The sequence below is a fragment of the Agelaius phoeniceus genome, chromosome 4 (assembly GCF_051311805.1).
Source record: "Agelaius phoeniceus isolate bAgePho1 chromosome 4, bAgePho1.hap1, whole genome shotgun sequence".
NCBI classification, from domain to species: Eukaryota; Metazoa; Chordata; class Aves; order Passeriformes; family Icteridae; genus Agelaius; species Agelaius phoeniceus.
The window spans coordinates 27,450,357-27,476,250 of NC_135268.1; the positions used below are offsets into that span (position 1 = coordinate 27,450,357).

Consider the following 25,894-nt stretch of genomic DNA (forward strand, 5'->3'; position numbering starts at 1 on the left):
TATGGCAGAGAAGTGCATGTATGTATTTACAGTGTAAACTTTCCTGCCTTTGGCTTTTCCTTCACTTTGGGAATAAGAGAGGAAATAAGTTAACTGGGAGCTACTTCTTAGATAGAAAGTCAAAGCTGCATCAGCTGTTCTAACAGATGTTGATGAAATATCTATCCTGTCAAACTTACTTATACTCTTTTTTTTTTTTTTTTCATCCTTTTACTCCCCTTGAAACAGGGTCCTGATGGATTACCAATGCCTGGCTGTTGGCAAAAGGTAGGATGGACAGAGATTTTTCTTTTCAGGACCTGTATGTCCTTAGAACGCAGAAATGCCTGTCACAATCATACTGAACAGTATCAAGATATACTTCAGAGCCTCCTAGACAGACATATCAATACAATGATCAGGAATGCAAGATCAGACCTCTCCATGACAGCAGTTGATGTGATATGTTGTAATTCATGCAGAATAATTCATCGAGGCAGTACTGTAGAAATAGTTGGCATTAGTTTCATGAAAAGTCCAAGACTTTTCTTTTTTCACATGAAGACTCACACATCCTTTGGTTTCTGCAGATGATCAGTGCTTCCTATTCATTATAAAAGCTCATGGATGTGGCATTTTTATCAAATCTATCTGTTGATCTATTATTATATTGGCTTTCTGGGATACTGAGAAGGACAGTGTATCCTGAGCTTTTCTTTGCCTTTCTTCTCTATTCAATAAATCCTCCTGGGTTTTGTGTTTTATGGCAATATTAACTGGTGACATTATTTTAGTAAAGATTCAACCTAGAAAGTGCTTGATTTAAAAACACAGCATTCAGAATAATGTAGTTGGAGGGATACTGGCATATAATATATCAGAAAAGGTGAAGCATAAGTGAAATCCTGGTTGCATTTATCTCTGAAGAATAGTTGGTGCTGAGAAAGTAACTATCCATATTTGTAACTCTGCCATATCTATGTATTTGTAATAGATGTCTGAAATATCTTACTAATTTGATTAATCTGTATCTCTTTTTGTCTCTGCAGTGATTAATCTAACCTTACAAGCATGAAGTTGTGTATATAGTGCTCCACTTTTTTATTTATAGATGAGAACTGAAAATTTGATTTTACAAGTCTGAGATATGTTTACATGTAGCTGCTTCTACTTGTTTGCAATAGTCCATACATACATCTGTTTTTCACCTACATCTGCAGTTAGATGATACAAAAACTGCAGGATAAACCTGCAAAAATTGTCTCTCTAATGGGAGAGATCTCTAAACAATGATCAATAATAGAAATTAATATTTCTGTAAATTCCTGTATTTTGGCTTGTGGATGTGCATGGACAATGAGTGCCATGAACTAGTTTACAAGAAATTGTGACCAAATAAGAGCAAAATGCTATGAAATGTACTGTACCCGCTGCTGTTGGAGTTTACTGACTTGGCTTCCATGTCCATCTTAAGCACGTCAGTGATCCATGACACCACATCTGCTCGTGTGCACTAAAAGCATGAGTGTGTGTGCCAGACCTGCCTGCTGTGTGATCATGAGTGGCTGCTGACAGTGGCCTTTGATTCCAGCTTCTGAGTCATTTCCTTTTGTCATCTCAAGGGAGTCACACCATGGCTCATTGCTAAAAAGAGATAAACCAGAGGAGCATAGAGAGAGGCCTTGAATTTTTGGGGAATAGCATTCCAGCTGCAGGTGGATGGCTTCCATTCTTGCGGGATACTTGGCCCCTTGGATCAGGGAGGGCCCCGCCTGTTGATCAGCGTCGGTTTGCCTTGCACTGCTCACAGCCGTGAAGACATTCACGATAGGCCCTGTTGAGTCCTTCGTCAGGGGGACAGAAGTTTGAAGAAGAAACCAGACTTCTCTGTGGGTTGTTTGAAAAGGTTACAGAGGTGCTGCAGGGATCATTTGATGGCAGACACCGCCTGAGACCAGATGCTTCTCAACCTCACTGGAGGACGGACAGAGTGTAGGCACTCTGCATGTTGTGTTTTGGGACTGCTGGAGGAGAAAGCACTCTTGAGGTGGGGATGAATCCGATCATCCTCCAGAGGAGGATAACAATGGAACTGATCAGAGATGTATGTATCATGGTGTGGTTTTCAGGTTATTCACTTTAAATTACACATAACTGGCTGAACTTCTCTACAGGAATTTGGAAGCAATGCTTGGTTTTGTTTCCTTTTCCTGTTTCTGTTGCCATAAAGAATGCATTTCAATAATCTATTCAACATTTGTGATGACGGCATTGAAGAAAATACTTTCAAGCCACATATTCGTCTTGTTTCAGTATTAACAGTTTTTATTCCAGAGTCTTTGAAGCCTTTAAGTCTAGAAAAGAAAGAGTTTATTTTTATGTTTCACAGAATGATGTATTCATCTTGCTCCTTTTATGTTGTTACGGTGATTTTAGTGGACATTATTGCTCAAACACCATTGGAGAGAAACAGTTCTGTGTGATTATCACTGCATGCTTGTCACCATGCTTCACTGTTAAAAGTGTTGATGTTTCTCCCTTTCTGTTCAGATGGCTTTCTAGAGAAACATTTCCTTCTCCACTTTTTTTTTTATTGCTAGAAATACGTAATTTGTGCACATTTGTAGTTTTGCCACGAGGTATTTTTTTACAATTTTGAGTCTTCATATGGTGCACTGAAGTTAGTTTGAGAGTATAATTTATGAGAAATGGTGCCATATTTGGCAGATGGAAATTCTTTTTATATCACTTCTGTCCCTAATGTATATAGCAGAATCATCCCATTTTTAGGAGGGTTTTTTTTTGAGGAGTTGTCTTTCATATGTAGACCAAAACTAAGTTGAAGAAGACAGCTTGTCTCCATTCATATGAGGGCACCTTATGCCCTTCTTGGAACGCACATTTTTCCTGGCTCCATCATTTCTAAATCATGTGAAGACGGGGTCACATCTTCTTTTTGTATTGCTTCACAATCTCAAATCAATGGAAATGCCACTATAATTGAATATTTCTCTTTGATGAATCTTTATTTTCATTTTGGTATATTGGAGTCAAACCCAGCTTTTCATTGAGGAAAACACAGATTTTTACAGCAAAAAGTCAATTTAGTGGCCTCCAGTTAGTATTATCTTACTAATAAAAACAAAAATCTCGCACTATACACTGAATAATGTGTATTTTTACGGCTCAATCCCCTCTTTCCAATAGGAAGAAATAAGTGTTCACAGAAATAAGGAAGTATGTTTTGCTTTCCCTAAATTTTCAGAGATGCAAGTATCAACCTGTTAGAACAGTGATGATTACAACAGTGGGAACCTTCAGGAGGCACAGACAAAATATAAAACTTTACTAGAGAGTTACAGCAATAACACCACTGAGGGCCTTTCAGAAGGAGGACAGGAGCAGCACCCTGTGAGCCTCTGAGTTGCCCCTTTCAGTCTGCTTGTTGAGGCAGCAGTGTCTCAAAGAACCAGCAGGCTGGGTGAGCAGTAAATTCACCAGAAAAGAGTCGCTCATGCCGTGTCCTGACTCGGCACATTTGGCTGGGTGGATGGTACATGTGGAGACCAGAAGCTGGATGTTTGTCAAGATATCGAATACTGGCAATCAATACTGTCAGATGAAATATTTTTTAAAGGTCCTGCAGAGTATTTACATGCAAAATCAAGTAGGATGTTTATTATCTGGCTAGATGATTTAGCAACTCCACATTGAGACTGTCCACAAACACAACTCATTTAAGAAATCGCAACAAGATAAATAATGCTGATAAATAATTAGCACTTTCTTTATCTTTTTTTTTAAATTTGTGTACTTGTATTTTTTAACTGCCCTCCTAGCATCCATTTCTATATGCACCAATAAATCTAGCAGAGCTTTGGCCCATGGTTTTGTCATTCAGGAAATCATTATAGATGCTACTGTTAAATGTTAGTCAAAGCTCAATTCTCCTTTAACTTCCTGACACTGAGACCCTACTGAAGAAATACTTCAGCACCTTCATTTCCTTTATTTTCTGTCTTGTAAATTAATTTCTTTCTTAAATTTCCGGCAGGTAGGAATACTTTTCAAATAATCTTACTTGGCTTTTTTAGCCTGTGTGTTGTTCAGTATCATGGAATGTTCATTCCTTTTAAATAACCATGAGTGAGCAGTTGATAAACAATTTCATTTGAATGGTTAAACTACATACATAGATTTGGCATTAATACTTGCATCTCAGATTGAATTGAAATGAAACTTAAAAATATCTAGAAAAGTTGCATGGTCAGTACAAGAAAAAAAAAAGAATTTGTTTCAATATTTCATCAAGAAAAGCACCCTGTGAAGACTTGCAACGTGTTTGTTTTGTTCAAGAAGCAACTATTTCTGGTGCTAGTATATCTTTTTCCTTTTGATGGCAAAGCTACAGTTTGAACTGCCAGTGTGTTGTTGTATCTTTTAGTGGCATTCCTCCAGATAGATATGATTTGTTTTGTTTAGTTTGTGACAGGAACAGTAGTTCCTCTACCAGTCTTTTCAGTTGTAGAAATGTGTAGTGGTATTAGTCTACACAGTTTCTATATCCCTGACTTTTCAGGTATGATTAATCCTTGTTTCTTTGAGAGTTTTCATTATTTGTTTCATATGAAGTTTTGTAATTACCTGTTACTCCAGTGCATAAAGCCACATTGTGCAGAAGTCCTGCTACAGAGGCCGCAAATCTTTTAAGCACTGTATGGAATATGTCTGACATACGTGGTCTTTGTCTTCATATTCATGGACTAACTGTGGGAAAGCTTTCTTTCAGGATGCTTTGGAAAACTTTATTTTTTCCTGAGGTAAAGCATGAGATGTTAAATCACAGAACAATGATACAATGTGTTTTTGATTTCTATTTTTATTTATTGCTGGTCATGATGTCATATTCTGATAGTGTAGCAAAGCAGAATAATACTCTTCATCCAGCTGTTTGTATATTCTTTCAGTCTATGGTGTAAGTAGTATGAAAGCGTTTCAGAACAATCAGATCCATTTATCTGCACATGTGTAAAGTATGGAGTTGGAAAAGGAATAATTCTTAAGGTTGATGTATGGTGTGGACAGTTAGCTTTGGCCCCAGTGAGCGTCGCACCCATGGACGGGGTGCGTGTGCAACCCCAAGTGAGCTCAGCAGGCCTTTGGTGGAGGGTGGTGTTTGCAGGGCTGGGGCTGTGCCAGGATACGTGGCTGGGATCCTGGATCCCCATGGGGTGTGGAGGGAGGTGTCCCACTGACTGCCCCAGAACTGGGATGGCAATCCCGGCTCAGCCGTGCAGGGCTCCTCTCCTGGCTGTGCCTCCCCAGCCCCAGCAAGGGCAGGGGACAGGGATGAGCCCTCTCCTTGCAAAGCTCTTTGAGACACGCAGGAGGAAGGACCCAGCTGTTACACTTTGTAATGAGGGGGATGTTACCACCTTCAGCAGTGGGGTTTTGCTTAAATCAGGACTACTTCAGTAAGAACTGCAGAGATATTGTCAGCCTATTTATTGGAAGTGATGGAAAGGTTCAAGGCATGCAGGGGTTGACCCCTTCCCTTCAAATTTCCTGATCTCTGCTTCTTGACCATCTTATATTACATTTTTAAATCTCTGTATTTTACCTAATGAGATTCCTAAATTTTCACACTAAAGACTCACACAAAACACATCTGCAAAGATAGTGGTCAAAAGAAAGTCTGATTTGTAGTCATTGTAAAAATTCTGTTTCAGTGACTGGAATTAAAACTAACACTGATTTTTTTTTTCTTTTCTGCCATTTGTTTTTATGGGTGTCAATGTTGCTGTAATGTACAAATGAAGGTTTTCTTGCACCCTCTGTTATTAAAGTATTTTACTTGGTGGTTGGATTCATTAAATGCAGTTAGAAACAAGTGCCTGCCACCATCATTTCTGAAAAAGATACTCTACAGAACAAGTGAAGTTTGTATTTTAAAAGAGATTTGGAGTGTTGTTTTTGTTTCATTTTGTTTTTAAATGCATCCAATTATCAATGCTGCTTGGAAATTGAATTTTCTTTGAAAGCAGGGGGCCTTAACTTAACCTGGGACCGTTAGTGTTTTACTTGTTTCTATTTTAAAAAGAAATTGTATTAATTTCCCAGATCCCATTGGTACTTGCACACTTCCCTGAAGTATTATGGAGAGTTGGGTTGGTGGAAGAATGTTTTACATATTGTTAACATATATGTGGATATTCTTATATTATTGTACATGTTTGGAAAAATATCACACAACTTTAAAAATGTTGCTAAGATGTATGTATCTGACTTTTTCCTTTGGAAAATATTATATATTTTTATTTGTATTTTTTACTTTTTTAAGTTCATCTATATGTGCCGTTATTTTTGTATTGCAAATGGTCTCATAAATGAAGTAGAAGAGATAAAAATACAAAGAAAAGTAATTTGGCAAGGATTTCAGTGTTTGGGGGGAAAAAATACATGGGTCAGCATCATATTATCAATACTAGAAATATTTTGAGTGTCTTAGCACTGTAAATATGTCACAAGACCTCTTTTGATGAGTAGTGTAAAGAATTGCAAGGTTTTAATCACCCATTTTAATTTGTTATTATTTACCACTTTCTTGTGGCCACTGGTCTGGACTTAATTGAACCCAATCAAACAGCATGCTTTTGTTTTTATTATTAAAATTTCTCCTTGTTTTTCAGTTGAATATTGTTTTGTTTTCTTTCAGTTTTGTACTTCAGGTTTTGTTTCTTGCTTGTGAGAAGTTGATCTTCAGAATTATTTTTACACTATTTATGATTTATTTTCATAATGTAAAAAGTGTGTAATTATTAAAATATTAATCCAACCATTGGTGCTGATTTTGAATAGCTATAAAGTTCTTAATGTTGATGCAAAAAAACTGTCCTGGTCTGTCTGGATTGGAAAACGTGTGTGCTGCTTTATGCCAACCTGAAGTTTGAAGTCTAGATCAAGTTGTGTCAGACATTCACACAAAAACCAGGGCCTCTGCCACGTGTGCAGTAGGAAAACTCACCTTCCTCTTCGTGTTCTCAATGTGTCTTTCCCCTTCAAAGCAGAGTCTCTTCATTATCTGTTCTAAACAGGCAGCACAGGCTGTGGGCATCCACAAATTATCTAAGGAAGAAGCTTTACTGCAGAGCTTGGAGCCTTTCCTCACTCTGGGAGAGTTGCAAGGATCTGTGTATTCACCACAAGTTGAAACTATTGCTTAGCCAAGTTCAGAGGCCCCCTGGGATCTAAATAAAGCTGAAAATCACCAGTCTCCCTTTTCTGTAATTCTGAAGGTGAAAAATAAACTTGAACTGCTGAGAAATAAAGATGTGCGCAGGCAGTGTCACAAGTACCAGTGCAAGCTAGAAAATGTGAGGATCTCTTTTCCTCAGATACAGCTTGTTTTGTAATATTTATTATGTTAATAATTGTTAAAAATTTGTATATTTTTAAGCACCCTGGTTTAAGGAGACATACATTTGCAGGAGTCTTCCTGAACAAAATATTTAAAAGGCAAAAAACCACTGAGGAGCAGCAGTAATTTCTTGAACACTTTATTTAAATGTTTGGATTTTCTAAATCCCAAAATATTTCAGACAAACAGAACACTCCACATTGTTTCCCTTTCCATCACCTCAAAAATGCAGTCACTGCAGGCGGAGAGAATTGTAGGTGGAGAGGTTTGGCCTCTCCTATTAACTCTTGCTAATCCCCATAAATGTCCATTTATCTTGTCCGGCTCTGTTTTAGACTCTTGGAAGGACTAAAACTATCTTTGTTCCCTTTCCAGGATGGGGTGCATCCAGCTTAACGTGCTCTGCTCTGCCAGGCTGAGCACATGGCCCCGAGGGCTGCGAGTGCTGCTGTCACCCCAGCTGGGCAGCCTGACCCAGCTGATGTCCTGGCTTCAGCTGGGGCCACTCTTGCCCTTTTCTTGCTTTTGTCTTTCTTCTGCTTTCGTAGAGAAATGCAGTTCTAGATGTCCTGCCAAAGCACAAACGTGTGTTCTGAGCTGCTGCCAGAGCCAGCACCCTGTGGCCTTCCCATTCCGTGCTTTGTTATTTTTCACTTTTCTGTTCCCTTTAGATGCTTCAGGGCCAAACCTCAGGTAACCAATATCCTACAGCCTTCACATCCTCCTGCAGCCATGGGACATGACTTTTCCTCTGGCACTGCCCCCCATTCACATGCCTCCTGCATAATTTTGTGATGTGCCAGAGCACATGCAGGACTGCATGTGAAATTCCTGCCAGTTCTGCCTCTTTTTTTTTTTTTTTTAATAGAGCTTTAATTAAATACTTAAAGGTTATTATGCAGCTCTGCCTTGTGGACCTACTAAACCTGCTAATCCCTACCCAAATAAAAAATAATGCAACAGAATTGGCTTTTTATGTCCTCTTCTCACAAAGCTTCACCTTGTGGTTCCATTATAATAACACATAAATGTTAAAAAACAAACAAAAAACCAAAACAAACTGAGCAGCTGACAAAGCATTTCATGTTCCAGCAAGTAGTAACGACTGCACCCAAATAAATATTAAAAGAAAACAAGGGAATGCCAAAACATGTCATGTTGCTGCAGGGCTCTGTCTTCCCAGGGTTACTAATTTGTCTTCTCTTCCATTGGCTTTTGGAAGGCATTCTACTTTTCCATCTCCTAGATGTAGTAAAAAAATTAATTGGTTTGCTGCATATATACATATCTATATATTTGTGTACATATATATATATATATGTCTATCAATGTCTTCAGGTGTCTATTTGAACATATAAAAATGTATATATATATATATATATAAAACCAGTAGAGTTCAGAAAATACTGTACACAAACCTCTTCAGAGAGATCTCTGTCTGCTAGTATAGTTTTACTCAAGCTGCTTTAGTTTGTGGACATGCTCCTGTCACATAACCAGAATGCAGGGGTTAATTTCATGTGCTTACACCAAGACAGAATGTTCAATAGCTAATAAATATCCTGATTGTTTTTTCACGTGCAGGTTACAGCTTGACTGAGTTTCCAAAGTGCCCACACCTAAGTGGAGCTGTCACGAGGTCTTTCTGACATCACCTTTGGCTGCTCCCTCCTGGAGCTAACAAGTATCTGGTAACTTTTTTGCCAGCTCTTAGGATCTCTCTTCTATTTGGTATATTAAAATCGTTTTGAGGTAATTGATTCTGGTTGAGATGAAGCTGATAAAAGCAAATGTTGCCAACACACCCTGTGCTTCACTGACTGGGGGCCCTGCTGGACCGGTCACTGCCTGAACTCGCAGGCAAGTCCATTCCCCTTCCAGAGCAAATGCCAAGCAGCTGCCTGTCCCTGAGAAGGTGCAGACAGCCATGGTTTGTCCATCTTTAAATTTCTGCACTGAAACAGATCTTTGGTGCAGATAAATTTCCACAGCAAGTCCATCTGCAGTGGGTTTACATCTCAGGATTCACCAGCAATATATTGTTTTTCAGAGGAGCTCCTTCACAGTTATATAGGTAGCCAGAGGCACCTTACTTGGATACTTTGGGTAACTGTTAGAAATATTTACTCCTTTTCATCCTTCATACAGGAAGCCAGGCTGCTGGTTTCTGGTACTATGCCAGGACAAAGCCCATTAACAAGCGTGGAAGAAAGAAAATTAAAATGTTCATAAAGCAAACAGAGCAGGATGGAGTAAACGGCATGATTTGGTTTGTATTTTTGGCTTTTTACTAAAACACAAGTATTTTGGAAAAGGAAAAAAAAAGAAAAGAAGCTATTTTAATCCTACTATATATCATGAAGAGATAGCTGCCAGTATTTGCTGCTCAGCATTATGAGGGCAAGTGGTGCTGCAAAGGTCTGTGTCTGGGTCGGGGTCTCTGCTGATCTTGGGAGAGACCCCACACAAGAGACTTGGCAGGCTTGCTCCTGCTCATGGTATCAAAAGAGTGTGAAAACTATGAGCCAAGAGGGAGGGATATTTCCTTGATTGTTAAGACCCTTTCCGTGGCTTTAAAGGAACAGAGAAACAATCTCCCCCTTCTACTTCACCTGCCACTTCAAGGTTTCCTGGTGAGGTTTGCTGTTGTTACAAGTTAGCTGTGGGCAGACTTGCTTTTGCTAAACCTGAAACAAAAGCCCTGATACCAGGCTGTCAGTGCATGCATCTAAAGTAGCAGCACAATATTTTGCATATACCTTAAATCCGTGGTTTACCCTGGGTTTGTGGCCCAGGGTTTCCACATGAGCAAGACAAGGCACATCAGCATAAACAGCCGAGATTTTCTAATGTTGGCATCGGCAGCAACCCTGGAGGAAGGGACAAGGCTGTGCTCAGCACCGACAGAGGGCAGGCAGCAGCCCCGTGTGGGAAAACCATCTCTCCTGAAATGCTTTTTGGATGCTGCCTGGCCCCAGCCCTCCTGTGCACTGCTGGTACCAGGGATTGCTGCTAAGTCAGTATGTAAGGGGTAGTACAACTCGAACTGCATCTACCCTATGCTGAATATCATTGCCCAGTTTTCAGAGGTGCAGGCAAAAGGGAAAAGCATTGCAGAGAGCATTCCTGACAGACTCTAGCCTTGGCTCTGTTTGGATGTTAGCAGATCTAAATGCCTGTTCTCCTCTTGAGGACCCATCAATGAATTTCCTCATTGCCTGTACAATACTGCCCTAGCTGACAGTTTTGGCAATTCCTTCATGTCTTTTTATGTCTTTCTGCCTGGACAAGGCACTGAAGACAGGCAGCAGCTGTCTCTGCCGGGATATAGAGGTGGAGCTGCTATGACTTCTGCTACTGTTGGCTGGTGAGGCAAGGTTTCCAATGGAGCAGGAGTATAGAATGTCAAAGCTTCAAATTTAACACTGAGGAAGCTCAAATAAATGACTGGATGGAAAGAAGTGCTGTCTAGAGAAGCAGAAAGGTGGCTTGCTGGCAGAGATATTAAAAAAAAAAAAAAAAGTAAAAATCAGGAAGTGGGTTTCTTCAATATGCAGAATTTAGGATGACTTGCTGGATACTGATTAAGAAAAAGGAAGTATCATCAGCACAGGAAATTGTGTGGCTTTACATATGCTCTCTGAAAACTCTTCCAAACACAGTGCTGCAGGTGGCACAGACGAGCTACAGATGGGGTGGCAGGGCCGTGGGCGAGTGTTCGTGCTGTCTGCTCACGCAGCCTCCAGAGGAGACGGTGCGTGCTTGGCAGGGAGAAGGTAAATCCGAGGTGCTCCACCAGCAGTTTCTTCGCCGTTTTGAAATGTGATGTCTCTTGATGGGAGTTCTGTCCTCCTTCCCCCACCTCCCGTCTTATTGTCCCCTCTTTTTCCTGTGGGCTTTGATGTCCAGCGAAGTGGTTATCAATGTAACCATGGAGAAATGCCACATTCGAGCAAGTCGCTTCTTTTTTGCTTCTGTGGCTACAAAGTGATCAAGGCCTAGGTATATTTAGATATTGCCTGGACCTAAGAGGGAATCCACATATTTGGGCACCACGGCTCTTTAGGTACGCGTACAAAACCTGGCAAGCTGTAGATCTTATAATTTGCCTCGCTTTTTAAGAAATGCGGAAATAGTGATAGTGGCTTTGATGGCCATACACTTACAAACAGATTTGGGGACATAAGAGGCAGAGAGGAACATTGAATTATGACCCTGATTTTTATTAAATAATCCGCTTTGTGTTCCTCACCCCGCTCCCGAATGTTTGTGGCAGTGGCGCTGCGGCCACCAGGATGACCGAGGACTGGCAGGAATGGCAGGATCGCGCGTGGGAGCCGAGACCGCCCCACGCACCGAGCCCGTTGTTCCGCCAATTTGTGCCGTTCGGCACCCCTAGGAAAAAACAGAAACAAAACCAAAAAGCCAACACAGCTCCAAGGCACAGGACTCACCCGCGGCTGGCCCGCCTCAGCTCGAGAGGAAACACGAGTCCCCCCGAAAGGAAAGCCCAGGGGGATGGGGATGGGGGAGCGGTCGGGACGGGACGTCCCGTCCTGCCCCGTCCCGTCCCGTCCCGGCGGGGCAGGCGGGAGCGAGGGAGGGAGGCGGGAGGAGGGGTTTGGCCGGGGCCGGCGCCGGGATAAGAGGCGGGGAACCCTTCGGCGGCTCGGACGGACGGTGCTCTCCGGTGCCGTGCCGTGCCGTGCCGTGCCGTGCCGTGCCGTGCCGTGCCGTGCCGTGCCTGCCGGCGGGATGGAGGAGCTCTACAGCAAGGCGGAGACCCTCGCCCTTCGGAGGAAGCACATCGGGTAGGGGCGGCGGCGGGGCCGGGAGCGGGGCAGAGGGGAGGAAGAGGAGGAGGAGGAAGGTCTGTCCATGGTGACAGCGCCCGTCCGGACGCGCTCGGCGCTGCCCGGGGCTGCCAGCGCTGGGCAGCCCCTCCGGACCCAGCGGGGAGGAGGACATGGGCACACACAGGAGCTGTCATCCCTCCGGATTGCCAGGGCTCGGGGCCACCCGGAATTCCCTAGGCGGGCGGAGGGATGCCGCTATTAGAGCACTGTCCATCAAACGCATCATTCACTTTTCCAGCAGATCAAAGCAAGCGGCCAGAATGTGGTACCCAGGTGTAGGTCTGAAATGAGGCTGCGCAGGGTTGGGGTGTTTTTGTGCATGCACCTGCAAAACAGCCGTGTCCGCTGAATGAACCTGTTGCTGTTCCTTAAGCTGAGTTTAACTGAGGGACGTGCAGGAGGGAGGGCTGCCAGAGGTTGTGACCGATACTGATCAAGAAAAAGAATGTATCAGTAGCACAGGAAATTGCGTGGCTTTGCAGCACGGCTAGAAGCTGTGAGAAAGAAAGCAAACTACTTCACTATGCGGGAGTCACATTTACAAGTTCATAACCTCAGTATACCCAACAATAACTCTCAGACTTACCTGGAAACAACTGTGTTTATCCAAGTTCATATAAACACTGCTAAATGTTCAGAAGACTTTCCTTCTGCTCAGTAATATCATTCAACATAATTACATAGCTGGCACATTCTCCAAGAACAGGGGGGCGCAGGGGGGGCGCAGGGGGGGCGCAGGGGGGGGCGGATGGGAAGAAAAATAGAGTGTTTAAAGAGTACTTTGGTTAATTTTATAAGGAGCTTGAATTTTGCTGGAAGTCAGTATGATTGAGATGCTTATAAAATGCTGCTTTTGAAGATTTTTATCCAAAGCAGACAGGGTGAGAGTGTGAGGGTTTTAGGACCTGCTCAGCACCTCTGAAAATAAAGCCTGCAAGGCATTAGTGTTTTGTTCTTGACTGTGACCTCTATATGCTACAGCCATCCATTGCGTAAGGATTTTTTGGCTATAGTATAGAACAGTTCTTAACAGCTTCCTTTAGTCCCAGAGAGTGATTTGGCCATGGATGTCTGTAAGGCATGTAAACAAGCAGAGCTGCAGCCCAGGAACACGGCAGGACATATAAGGACCTGGAACGACGTGCAGACACTGTTCTCCCGTGAAATCAATTGCAGGCAGAGTCAAGCACACCCTTATTAAAGACCAGCTTCTGTTCCCACTGTGCCTGGGGAAGTGCATGGGTTTTCACTGTGAGCAGGAGCCCCTGCTTGACCACCACCTGAGTGACTCACAAACTTTTAGCTTTTTGTGCAGAAGGATGCAATTGTCTCCAGAGCTGCAAAAAAATCAACCTCCTCAACGCTCAAAGGAGGGAGAAAAAGTGAGAAAATTAAAATGGTATTATGTTTATTATGTTTTAGGCCTTCCTGCAAAGTTTTCTATGCCAAGGACCCTCTGAAGATAGTCCGTGCTCAGGGCCAATATATGTTTGATGAGAAAGGAGAAAAATACTTAGACTGCATCAACAATGTTGCACATGGTAAGCAGTTTGACTTGTGAGACTGCTTCTATTCCTCAATTTCCAGTAGGGATCAGGACACATTTCTGCCAAGTGGTGATGTTCACAGTGCTTCTCTGAACGTCCTTGTGTGGTTCAGTAATTGACTGAACTGGCTTGATAGTAATAACTAATAATTTTCTTCTTTAGTGGGCCACAGCCATCCATATGTGATAAAGGCTGCAACAAAACAGATGGAGCTGCTCAATACAAACTCTCGCTTCCTGCATGACAACCTTGTTCAGTATGCACAGCGACTCACAGCCACCCTGCCTGAGAAACTCTCTGTTTGCTATTTTGTTAACTCTGGGTAGGTCTGAGTTGTGCTTTTTTATATGACTGTTCTTTATGACTATTTTGCTCCTGTTTGAGACAGACACTCAGGACAGCTTGGTCTAAATCTTATGAAGTAGGACTTGGTAACATGCAACAAAAATATATCCAGCACTGATCAAAACTTATTTCCTATTTGCAGCCATCATAATTAGAGTGATGGCTCCAAGCAAGAGAGCCAAAACATGAAACTGGCCTGCTGAATTCTATGCAAAAAAAAAAAAAAAGTGGGGGGAAAAAAGCAAGAAGAGGAAATTAATTCTGCAAATTGGTGAATGTTATGTATAGACTGATGAATACCTTCTGTAAATTGACATATAACCTTGGAAACAAGTTAGTCCTCCTTAGGCAGATTGGTAGTCTGTGATCACTTACATGTCCAAAACAGACAGACTGTGAGCAAAGGAGCTGTGACAGATCAGGCTGGAAGCTTGAGTCTTCTTCCAGGGTGCAGATTTGTGATGGTGCAAGCACTGGGGAGAAAGGAGTTGTGGACTGTGGGAGATGGGGTATTGCTTTTTGAGGGTTAGTGACTGCACTGTGTTCTCAGCTGCAAATTGGCCTCCTTTGTACCGAGGGGAGGTAAATATCTACAGGCAAACTGGGGGAGGGAAAGAAAGCATCTCTTTGTTTGCTGTTTATACAAAGGGCTGTTTTATCTTTGCCCCCTTACATAGCACTTATAGTCTCAAACTTAGCAATGTAATCTGTACAGTAACAGAGTCTGCCGTGTTGACTTCTTATATCCATGAGTCCCATGCCTTGCCTTCTGTTGGAACACCCTTTTTATTGGAAGTGCTCCTTCACTGCTTTGCTGCTGTATCTGTTTCCATGCAGGTCTGAAGCAAATGATCTTGCTCTGCGACTGGCTCGGCAGTACCGTGGGCACCAAGATGTGATCACCCTGGAAAAGTAAGGACGCAGAGCAGCTTATGTGAGCACAGCCAGCAGCTCCTGCCTTTACTTCAAAAGCAGCTTTGCAGCAACCCCCTGCTGTTTGTACTCCACTGTCTGCTGAAAGAAAAGCTTTGTTGCTTTTGTGTTAGAACAGATCGGGAAATCCCTTTTTCACATTTGGATAAACACAAGTTTTGAAGATCTCTGAAAAATAGGCTTGTCAGTCACCCCAGAAGGTCAGGCACCTGTTAGAGGGCATTTCCCACAGACTCCCAGTGCAATTCATGCCAGAGACTTAAATGTTGGTTTCAAAAGCAGTGGTCTGGCTACTGGGCTGCTCTGGAAAAATGCTTTCTCTTCATCACGCGTTGCTGGACACATTTCATTTTGCACAAATAAATATTCAGTGGTCAAGAAGAAAGATCCTGTAGTTCTGCTGCAGTGCTGCAATGATGCTCAGCTCTCCTTCAGTGAACACAAGTATGCACACAAAACCAAGGGACTGCAAAATCAGGAGGTGCTGAAAGGGCTGCCAGCCACAGGGTAGGTGGCTGACGTTTCAGGGTTTTCCTATCCTAGATGCAGCTGTGGGTTTGGTGATGTTGCTGTAGTGCTGGATTTTCTTCTCAGGTTGTGATTAGAAAGTCCAGCCAGAGCAAATGCAAGGGCACGTCTATCTGAGCAGCACAAACCTTGTTTCACTCAACTAGATTCAGATCCCTGTTAGCAATATACTAACCTATGTGTGTTCTACTAAGAAATAATGACATGTCTTTGGTTTGAGGTTTGATTCACTTCAAGTTTATGGCTGAACAAAAGTGTTTACTATTCCCTGAATGCTACATGCTTTAGGCTCAAAAGGCTCCAGTCCCTCATTTCTAAATCAGTTTGCTTCAATAGTAACCAGCTTTATCATACTCTGCAGTATAAAACACTTAAATTCCAACAAACTCCTTTTCTGACAGTGGCTTCTGCCAAACCCTCTCACCTGCAATGCCTTCAGGGCAGATAGTGATGGGCAGCTGCTGCATAAGGTCCCCACTTCTCCATGCAATGCACACTCCTGAGAGTTTTCACAATGGTGATGGGGTCTAGCTTGCAAAGCTTGGGCTGGCCAGAGTGGGGCCATGGGCTGGAAATGAAGCAGCTGGACCCACCTTTCAGCTCTAGGTAAATCAGTGCAGTCCAGACATCATCTTGGTCTGTCCCCATGTTGGCACTTGATTTTATTCTGTTTCCAGTCTTGCTAGTGAATTAAAGTCAACAGCAATTTCATAGTGTCTTTGAGGGAAAGACAGAAAATTAAATCAAGATCCCTTCACAAACAATGCTGCTGTGATGCAGATATGGTTGCTATTCTGGATGATGTATAGGCACAGTTGTAAATTTGGTTCTTCTATACATTTGGTGAAAAGTGACTTGAATATTTAACACTCACACAGTGCTTACCATGGCCATGTTACGTCTCTGATTGACATCAGCCCCTATAAATTTAATCAGCTGGGAAAGGACAGCAAGAAGGAGTATGTGCATGTGGTAAGTATGGTTTTTGGGTTTTTTGGGGGGTTTTTGTGGTTTTGTTTTGTTGTTGGAATTTTGTTTGTTTGCTTGTTTGTTTTGTTTTGGTTTTGGTTTGTTTGGGTTTTTTTTGTAATTTTGCCTGTTCTGCAGCATATTGTATTACCCACTTCTGGTGTAAATATATTTTCATTCTGTGTTGCTGATGCTAGTGTACATATGCTCGGCTGATTTCAGTGGAATAAGTACAACAAAATTGTTTGCTTTTGGATTTCTAAGAAGGTGTTCAGCTGTGGGGCTGAACACTTCCTTCATTGTGCTACAGGTTTTCTTAGTCACTGCATTGTATAGTTACACAGTTTGATGAAATTAGCCAATATCCATTGCACTGGTTTGGTTAAAGATGTGCAGGACTTTGAGTCTAGTTCCAAAACTGGAAATGCAGATTGTACAAGTTTGCACAGTTTGGGGTATAGGACTCCTGAGTGTCAAAGGGAGTGTTATTTTCCACATAAACTTGTGCATCTTAAAAAGACAAAAATTTTTCTCAGTCTAGAAATGTACACCAAGCAGGCCTTTCCTGTCTAGACCTCCTTGCATTAAGCACACTGCCAAAGTAGCATCCACCTTTCTGCACCACTTTTAGTTACTGAGTCTTTTAGTTACTGAGACAGTAACTAACACCATTTGTCCATTTGTAGAGGCTCCTAACACCATTTGTAGAAGCTGGAATGACTCACAGATTTGTACTATGACTAAAATGCCAGGAGGGAAGTGACAGACTGGAGAACCCTACTGTCCAGTTGCAGAAAGGGATCTTCTGTGAGAATCTGAAATAAGGTGGTGGATGGGTACTCATTATTGTGCCTTGAGGGAGAGGAAGGACAGTCTTGAAAGGTGGATGAGGTAGATGATGGTTCTTACAATAGCTGTGTTCAGTAATATTGGATTGGGCATGACAGGCCCAGATTGAGTTTAAGCTCCGGTAAGCATTTTTGCCATTCAAAAGAAACATTCAGGCTGTACTAACTCTTATAAGCTATTTGTGTGAAAAGCCAATAAAGTGGAACAATAGAAAAGAAAGTAAAAGTTTCATAGAAGCCTTCATAAAAACAAATAAATAAATTGGTCTTTTCAGGCTCCTTCTCCAGATATCTACAGAGGTAAATACAGGGAAGACCACCCAGATCCAGCAAGTGCTTATGCTGAAGAGGTGAAAAAGATTATTGAAGAAACACAGAAGAATGGACGCAAGGTGTGTGTTTTGTGCTCTGGAAATGCCGAGGCTTCACCTATTTATTTTGGCATGGGGGTGCATAACAGGCAACTAAGGACTTGTTTCTTTCCCAATTTCATGTGCTTCCCTCTCCCATCATTTTTCTATCATGGATTCTGCTTAAAATGCTTAAAAATTGCATTTTTCTATCATGGTTCTCTGCCATTTTTCTATCTGATGCTTTATGATAATTTTTCTTGGCATCAATGAAAGGATCAATAATACAGTTGTATATAAGCAGATGCAATCAAAGCTGTTAAATTTCTTATTTTATGCATTGAATTGGTGGATTGTTAATATCGTAGGGAAAGGTTTGAGGCTAGCTGAGAAACTACATCACAAATTCTAGCAAAGACATAAAAAATCTAAGACATGGAGAAAATCTATTGGAAAAAATCCCAATACTACATTTCTGAGCCAGTTTGGTTAACATGACTTTGAAGTCATATAAAAAGGTGAAACTTTCACTCATACACACTATGACCTTGATAAAAACAGACAGGTGTACCTAAAATGTGTGTTAATCTTTTATATGATGGCATTAGTGTGTTGAGACTTGTAGGGCTTGATCCAGAACCCACTGAAGTCCCAGAAGACTTCAGTGGAGACTGGAGCATGTTCCCTTCTAGTCCAACAGGATTACATCACCCCTCTTTTAGTTTCTTCATCAATTTTTTTTTTTATTATTCTCTACTAACGGATAGTTTTGTTTTTTCTTCCCTTGTTTCCTTTCTCTTGCACATTTCTTAGGTTTTGGTGGCATAGACCTGTGGCAGGACAAGTTGTGCTAAAGGCTAAGCCTCACATGCAGTGGGAAGCCGCGTACTCTTTGGCCGTGTGCTCACGCGTAGCGTGCGGTTCTTTACACGTTACTGCCCGGCCTTGTTTCCAGGAAGACTGCACCAGCACAGAGACCTCTTGATGCTCAGGGAGGGGTTCACAAGTGGTGTGGGGATGCAACCCCTTAAATAGCAGACTTATGCTGAGACCTTGGGGTAATATTGTATCTCTGCTGCATAGACCTCTGCTGTTGACGAGAAACGAATTTTGATGTTCCAGTGTGTCTGATCTGCTGTTCTTACCCTTCCTGACTTGAAATAACTTTCTTTTTCATTCCTAGCAACTGGAATTACTTCATCTGTAGAATTTTTCTCTTCTTTTGTCAAGTGCCTCGTGCTGACATGTTATTTGTGTAGTTTTGTGCATTAGGCAGGGGTGCCCAAAGGCTAGCCACAGGTCATCTTACAGGTCAGCTGCCACCCACCTCTACCTGGTGTTCAGGATTAAACAAAAACCCACATATACCTGCAAGCTTTATTAATCTCTTAGGGAAGATGGTACACACTGTTGTGTGTGTCCCGTAAAGTGGCATTTTAAAATAAATTTATGTAGCTCCCAGGAGCTAATCCAGCATCCACTGACACCAGGAAAAGTCATCCAGTTAAACACAAGGGCTTATTGGAGATCCTTGCATTCCCATCAGGCTGCAAAGGTGGCCCTGGCTACTGCAAATTTGGGCACTCTGATTACAAAATTAATAAATCCTTTAGCCATAGCTGTTTTCAAGAGCTCTCAGTTGTCCAGCCTATTGCGTGATTAAATTAAGGCCCACATTTAAACATTTATTTCTAGACTGTTAGATGTCTCTGCTGAGGCCAAGTAGATGAACACAGCTCTCACACGAGTTTGTCTCTTGTAGATTGCTGCCTTCATAGCTGAATCCATGCAGAGCTGTGGAGGCCAAGTAATTCCACCTGTGGGCTATTTCCAGAAAGTGGCAGAGTACGTACAGCACTTCAGATGGGCGTAATGGGGAAATTAAACAAAGAAATAGCTTTTTTTTACTACAGATTTATCTAATCAATTCAGCTATTAACCTCTCCTGTTCTTGCCTATCTGTGGCTCATTTCTGCTTATTGAAGAGTATGATTTCAGTTCAATTTTTTATGGAATATCAGCTAATTTTTAGCTAGATAATTGCTATTCTTTTCCTGTCTTTAATTCTCAGCCATAAATTTGATGGAAGATGAAGTTAAACCAGTTATGATCCTACAGTACCATTACAGTACTCCTATTTGACATTAAAATGTAATTTTTTTTTTCTTATCAAGTAGCATACTAAAAATTTCATAGCTATAAAATAGCTGTAACTGTATTCTTTCTTTTTTTCCTAACTTGGTCTCACACTGCAGAATTTCTGTGATGCAGACTGCCTTGTCCTTGATTGCCTACCAATGTTCTGCAGCACTAGACTCTCAAGGTATTGTGTTTGTTTTCAGGTATGTGCATGCAGCAGGTGGAGTGTTCATAGCTGATGAGGTCCAGGTTGGCTTTGGCAGAGTTGGGAAGCATTTTTGGGCATTCCAGCTGCAAGGTGAAGACTTTGTGCCCGACATTGTCACCATGGGAAAGCCCATTGGCAATGGACACCCCATGTCTTGTGTGGTCACAACAAGGGAGATTGCTGAAGGTTTTGGTGCTTCTGGACTGGAGTATTTCAATACAGTAAGTTCATAGGTGAAGCTTTGCCCTTTTTTATTTTTCTTTTGGTCTGCATTTACCAGTCAGAAGTTCTCCAGGTGATCCAGATAACATCTGCAGCCATCACTGCATCACATTACTAAGAGCTTGAGCCAACCACAGTCTAGTATCTAAAAACAAGTGGAGAAGCTTTGAAATATGCTCTGTATCAAGTGTTACATCATCATATGGACCAGCACAAGCTCTCTGGCAGGCCATGCATCTCAGCTCACATCCATACAGATAAATTCTTCCTTATGTCTCTTTCCCTCTTCCCACTCTGAAATGGTGATTATGTAAAATTCCATTTTCTAGGATAGGCTCCATGCTGGTGGAGCTCATGACCTGGCAGACCTTGCTCTGCAACTGACACCTAACAAAACAATGACCCTTTACCAGAAAATAATTCATCTGTGTGCATGCCACAGAGGTTCAGTCTTCTTGTTTACTGAGCCTGATTTCTGCTCCTGTGACTCAGCCTTCTTCCCAGCTACCATGAATTCCACTGTTTTAAATGGAGTTTATACTCTCTGGATCAAAAGATATCAAATCTACCACCCACTGCTCTTCCCAGGAGCATTTTGCCTGCAAATGCAATCAGCTGAATTCTTCACTCCTGAGTATTTCAAATTACTGCTACCTGGAGCAGAGGAAGAGGGGGCCCTTCCCTTGCCCAAATGTAGGGGATGGTGTTCCACTGCCTGAATGCCACAAAATCCCCACCTTTCTGAGCTTTCCTCATGAACATGCCAAGCAGGAGAGGGCGAAAACAACATAGATAGCCACAGGTGAATCTTTTATTTTGGTAGGTATTGATTTTGATGACATGTTTTGTTTTGTCTTTGCTTTCAGTTTGGAGGCAATCCAGTGTCTTGTGCCATTGGCTTGGCTGTACTGGATGTAATAGAGAAAGAAGATCTCCAAGGGAATGCCACACGTGTAGGAAATTATCTCCTGGAGTTGCTGGCTGAGCAAAAGGAGAAGCATCCCTTAGTGGGAGATATCAGGTGGGTGCATTACAGCAGTGTCAGAGAAGAAAAAGCAGCAAACTTGGTGTGAGTGGAACACAGAAACATGCCATGATTTTGCTACACCTCTCTTTTAAAATGGACTGCCCACAACTGGTATTGAAGGACAATACATATATTTTTTTTTTAAGTTGTCCATCTGTCTGCTTAATTACTTACAAGCATAGCCACTATAAAGTTCTGGGAGAGCAAGAGAAAGAGCCATCCACATGCAAGATGTCAGCACTCCATTGTAATCATGCAGACCTTGTTAAAATCTCTGGGATTTCCTTGAGAGATGTTACTATGGATTTTCCTCATCTCATGTTACTACCATTGATAATTGTCTTCAGGTTTTTGGGGGGGAAGAGGTTGGGTTGCAGGGGTTTTGTGCTTTTTTTTTTTTGTCTCCCTGGCTTGTGATTTTCAGGATAAGCAAGAAAGAAAATTATTCTGTCATTCTTATCTGGCCACATAGCATTAATGAGCCAGGTAAATTTATTTGTCCATAAATACCTGTTATCCCATTTTATTGTGTGAAGTTGCCAAAAGGTGACCAAAGACAAAGTCTCCCCTCCCATTCTCCTTCCCCCATTTGTGCCCCAGGGAAGGGAATTCCAGTTGTTAGAAACAGGTATTGCATTTGCAGCAGAAGGTTTGGGCTGCTGACACTGGATTTCACTTGTCTGTACTTTTCTTTTCTACTCCAGGGGTGTTGGATTGTTTGTTGGAGTGGATCTGGTGAAAGATAAGCAGAAGAGAACACCAGCCACGGCTGAAGCTCTTCATCTTATTTACAAGTAAGTAGTTCCTAAAGAACATAACTATGTGCAGTGATCAAACCCTCCTAACATTTTCCAGCAGTTAGTCATTAATTTTATTTTCAGTTTGTGTAGTTTTTTGTGACATAATACTAAAAAAAGAAAACTTTCAAAATCTGTCTTAGCTTGAAGGAAGTGACAGGACACAGTTTTATACCTGTATCTAACACAGGTGTTTCCTCTTTCCACAGACTCAAAGAGCATCAAATCCTTCTTAGTGCAGATGGACCCTACAGGAATATTTTAAAATTTAAACCACCAATGTGTTTCACAATGGAAGATGCAAAACATGCAGTGGAGACTCTTGATGCACTTCTTACAGGTATGTGTGCTCTAGGGCTGAAAGAAATCTCTTCTTTGTTTATTTCCCAATGAAACACCATCACAGCCTAGGCCATTACATGCAAGGGAAAGTAATCAACTGCATTTTTTACCATTCATCAAACTGCTATTCTTAATGCCAATTATTATAAATATATACAATTCCCCCCCATATGTATTTCATCTAAACTTTTAGACAAAATCCTGCTCTTGAGCCTTTCTCTTACAGACTCAATGTTATTACTCATTTCTGGTCACATGTGCTGTTTGTTAAGGAGTGAATATATTAATTCAGCACAGGCCTGAAAGACATTGCAGATACACTGGTGTAACTTTCCATAATGTGCTCTACCTTTTCTTTTTTTCTTTTTGTTTATTTTTTAACTAGAGTACTGTAACGTGATTGTCTCACTCAAATTGAGCCTGAAGGTTGTCAGGCTCTATTTTTTTTTACCTGAGGACCAACCCAGGGGAAAATAATATCAGTTATACTGTTAGCAGGAGGGCTCTTGGAGCCTGTTATACATTAAATGCTCCCATCTTCTGAGAATATAACAACTAAAGTTAGACTTCCATTAACCTGCTGGAAAAAGGCAGAATTCCACTCTGAAAGGTTTCTCTGATACCCTGTGCTACAGTCAAGCTGCTAATTTTATTATTTTCTCTAAATAGCCCCCAGCTAGACAGTCCTGACAGATTAATCACATTGCCTCAAAAATGTTTTAGGAAGTACTCATCACTCTTCAATTATTCTTTTGTGTGATAAAAACCCAGAGGAATAGCTGATTTTTTTAACTTCAGGCAGCTACTAAATTGATGGTATGCTTACTTCCCCCCACTTCTTTTTAATTTAATTATTTTATTACTTTATTTTTCAGAACTGGAAGAGGCCACTGGAATGAAGACAGAAAATAATGCATCTACAAATGTGCAGTGTAAAAGAAAAGTATGTTTTAACTTTTTTAACTCTTTTTTTCAGATAGGTGTTTGGCAAAGCAAGTATAAATTACTTTGGTAGAGCATGCCTTCATTTTTGTTAGTGTGAGTGGCTCTGTGCCTTGAAACTGAGCCCGGAGAGTAACTCACTGCTAGAACCTGAGAGATTTACCCTTTCTCACTGGGGTAAATCTAAAAAGAACTGAGTAATCCAGACCAACAACGTGTTATAGACAAGCCACCTGCCTTATCTGCTTGTGTGCAAACACCAACCAGACTTTGGGCTACACAAAGTCATGAGCACAGCAGTCAGCAACTCTTGGTTCTTGGTATTACATGCTACTGAAAGATATTTGGCTTTCTAAGCAAGCCTGCAGCCTGGAAGGTGTCCAGGTTTTCAGAGAGCTCCAAGGATTTTGTTTCCACCATAGCTCTTTGGGTATGAATGGCTGACACACACCCAAATTAGGACTTCTTAGGTTGTAGCCCCAGCTCTGGATGAATCTCATATGATTTCTCACAGCCTTAAAAACATGTCACCCTCTCTACAGGAAAGTCTGCTGAACTGTCCTTTGGAGAGATTTCCACTGGTGCTATGGGGATGGGAATGCAATAGCTCAGCTGCCATGGGGTGTGAAAGTTAAGCAGAGACCCGATGAGTAATTTGCCATATATCTAGATTTTACTAGGTTTGGAGTGCAAGCCTACTCTTACAGACATTTTTATACAGTCAGTTCAATTTCTTTCAGAACTAAGAAGTTGTGGCAGTAACAGAGAGTCAGGCAGAGCTGCCTAATGGGAACCAGGTCCAGTGGGTGGAAGACACACACGTGCCTCCACTGACATCCCCTTTCTGTTTCAGACAACTGAAGAGAGTTCTCAGCCAGAAGGTGCCAGTGAAAGCATTGGCCACATGAATGGAGCTGCCTGCCGACAAGAAAATGGGATTTATTCAAAAAAACGCTCAGTGCCAAGTAAAAGGATAAGAACATGAAGAGGGACAGTTTCTTCACTCAGTTTGAATTTGTGTCCATCTTGCTTTTGAGATGAAGAGTGCAATAGTCTGAGTCCTAGGATCTGTTTGAAGCCTAGTCATGCCTTTCATAAACTGGCTGGATTCCTATTAGCTTCAGTAGGTTTAAAATACCTTTTCAGATACATGAGAACTGAAATCTAGATGTGACAGAATGGACAAGTGATACAAAAATACCTTGGTGCTGATGGCAGGTGTGACGTAGGTACACAAACTTGGTGAAAACTGCAGATTTATCCATATTATGCAGAATCTGATTTGCTTAACTTCCATAAAGCAAATGCCAATCCTATTAAGTTTAAACATATATGCTTAACGTGCTATTTTTACAATATTTTAAATTTCAATATGTAATATTGAGATGTTAATTAGTTCCCATGTTTTAATGGCTGAATTCACTAAACAATGCTTGAGAAAGAAATCATTATTATCTTCTAGTGTAACTTAGGTCCTATGGACCATATTCCCAGCTGATGTAAATTGGAGTAGCTTTGCTAATGTCAGCAATGCTCTACTAAGAGTCTACAACTCTATGTGTAGAATCACAATGTCTATGCAGGGTACTCTCACTATAAATTCAAGGAAAATAAAGAATCTAATTTTCTATGAATAAAGCAACTTTTATAAATATTTATATAGAGTAAGATTTTAAATTTTTTTCCCTAGAGGTTATAGATTGGATCCTATCAGTCTATAAAATATGAAAGTAAAATATATATAATTTCAGACACACTGATTGATTGAATTTAACCTGAAGGTGTCTAAAAATGAGGTTCCCAGGGACAGCCCAGCTTGCATTCCCATGGATTTGAGTTGTTTTGAGTGTCATGGGAATTACTGCCTGATCCTGTCAAAGCAGTGCTGGTACTTTTTGTCAGTGGTGATGAAGAGTTGCACACCAGCTCCATGGGATTCTGGCACATAAAGTGTAACACTGGAGAGGTTACTGAAAGGAGAGGACCACTGCATAAACCATGCATACAACCAGTGCTGCAGATACTTCAGGCTGACTTTCCTCACTGTCAGTGTTAAATTTCAATGACAGCACACAAGCCCTGCTTCTCTTTCTTAGTACATGCACAACTCCATGCTATGGAGGACACTAAGGGCTTTCCAAGTAGTTTGTACTTCAGAAAAAAATATGAAGTGTATTTATTTCCTCGTCAATCTTAATACCCTAAATTCTGCTGTTTCCTAGTTGCTGCTAATTATCCTACTGATACATGACTGAAAATTGAGCACTTTATCTAATTTCATGTTTTCCACAATTTGCTACATTTATGTCTATGTTTCTGGTGTAACTCTTTCCAACATCCTCAAGCTGGCTTATTTTCTGTTTCATGATCCTTGAATAATTCTTCCATAAAAATAAATCTCTTATTTGTAATTATGATGTCCCACACAAAGAGGGGTTTTTGTTT

At 41.4% G+C, this 25,894-nt stretch overlaps 2 protein-coding genes and 1 long non-coding RNA gene across 3 annotated transcripts in view; 2 read left to right on the forward strand and 1 right to left on the reverse strand.

Moving 5' to 3' along the window:
* COL25A1 (collagen type XXV alpha 1 chain) overlaps positions 1-6,814 on the forward strand; it is a 298,659-nt gene extending 291,845 nt beyond the window's left edge. The window contains exons 36-37 of the mRNA XM_077177163.1: positions 229-266; positions 1,602-6,814. Of these exons, the coding sequence (XP_077033278.1) occupies positions 229-266; positions 1,602-1,665 (102 nt within the window). The 3' untranslated portion in view covers positions 1,666-6,814. The remainder of the gene's footprint in view (positions 1-228; positions 267-1,601) is intronic.
* Positions 6,815-7,519: 705 nt separating this feature from the next.
* Positions 7,520-12,498, reverse strand: LOC143693951 (uncharacterized). The gene is made up of 2 exons (XR_013182050.1): positions 11,851-12,498; positions 7,520-8,638 (listed from the first exon to the last, which is right to left on the reverse strand). It is a non-coding gene; the product is annotated as an uncharacterized LOC143693951 (long non-coding RNA).
* Positions 12,048-25,863, forward strand: ETNPPL (ethanolamine-phosphate phospho-lyase). Its single transcript, XM_054632791.2, has 13 exons — positions 12,048-12,207; positions 13,675-13,793; positions 13,962-14,121; positions 14,982-15,056; positions 16,484-16,577; positions 17,698-17,814; positions 19,535-19,617; positions 20,115-20,340; positions 21,208-21,362; positions 22,073-22,162; positions 22,375-22,505; positions 23,383-23,450; positions 24,303-25,863. Exons 1-13 carry the CDS (start codon positions 12,152-12,154, stop codon positions 24,432-24,434), a joined length of 1,506 nt encoding a protein of 501 aa, XP_054488766.2. The 5' UTR covers positions 12,048-12,151; the 3' UTR covers positions 24,435-25,863.
* The last annotated feature ends 31 nt before the right edge of the window (positions 25,864-25,894 follow it).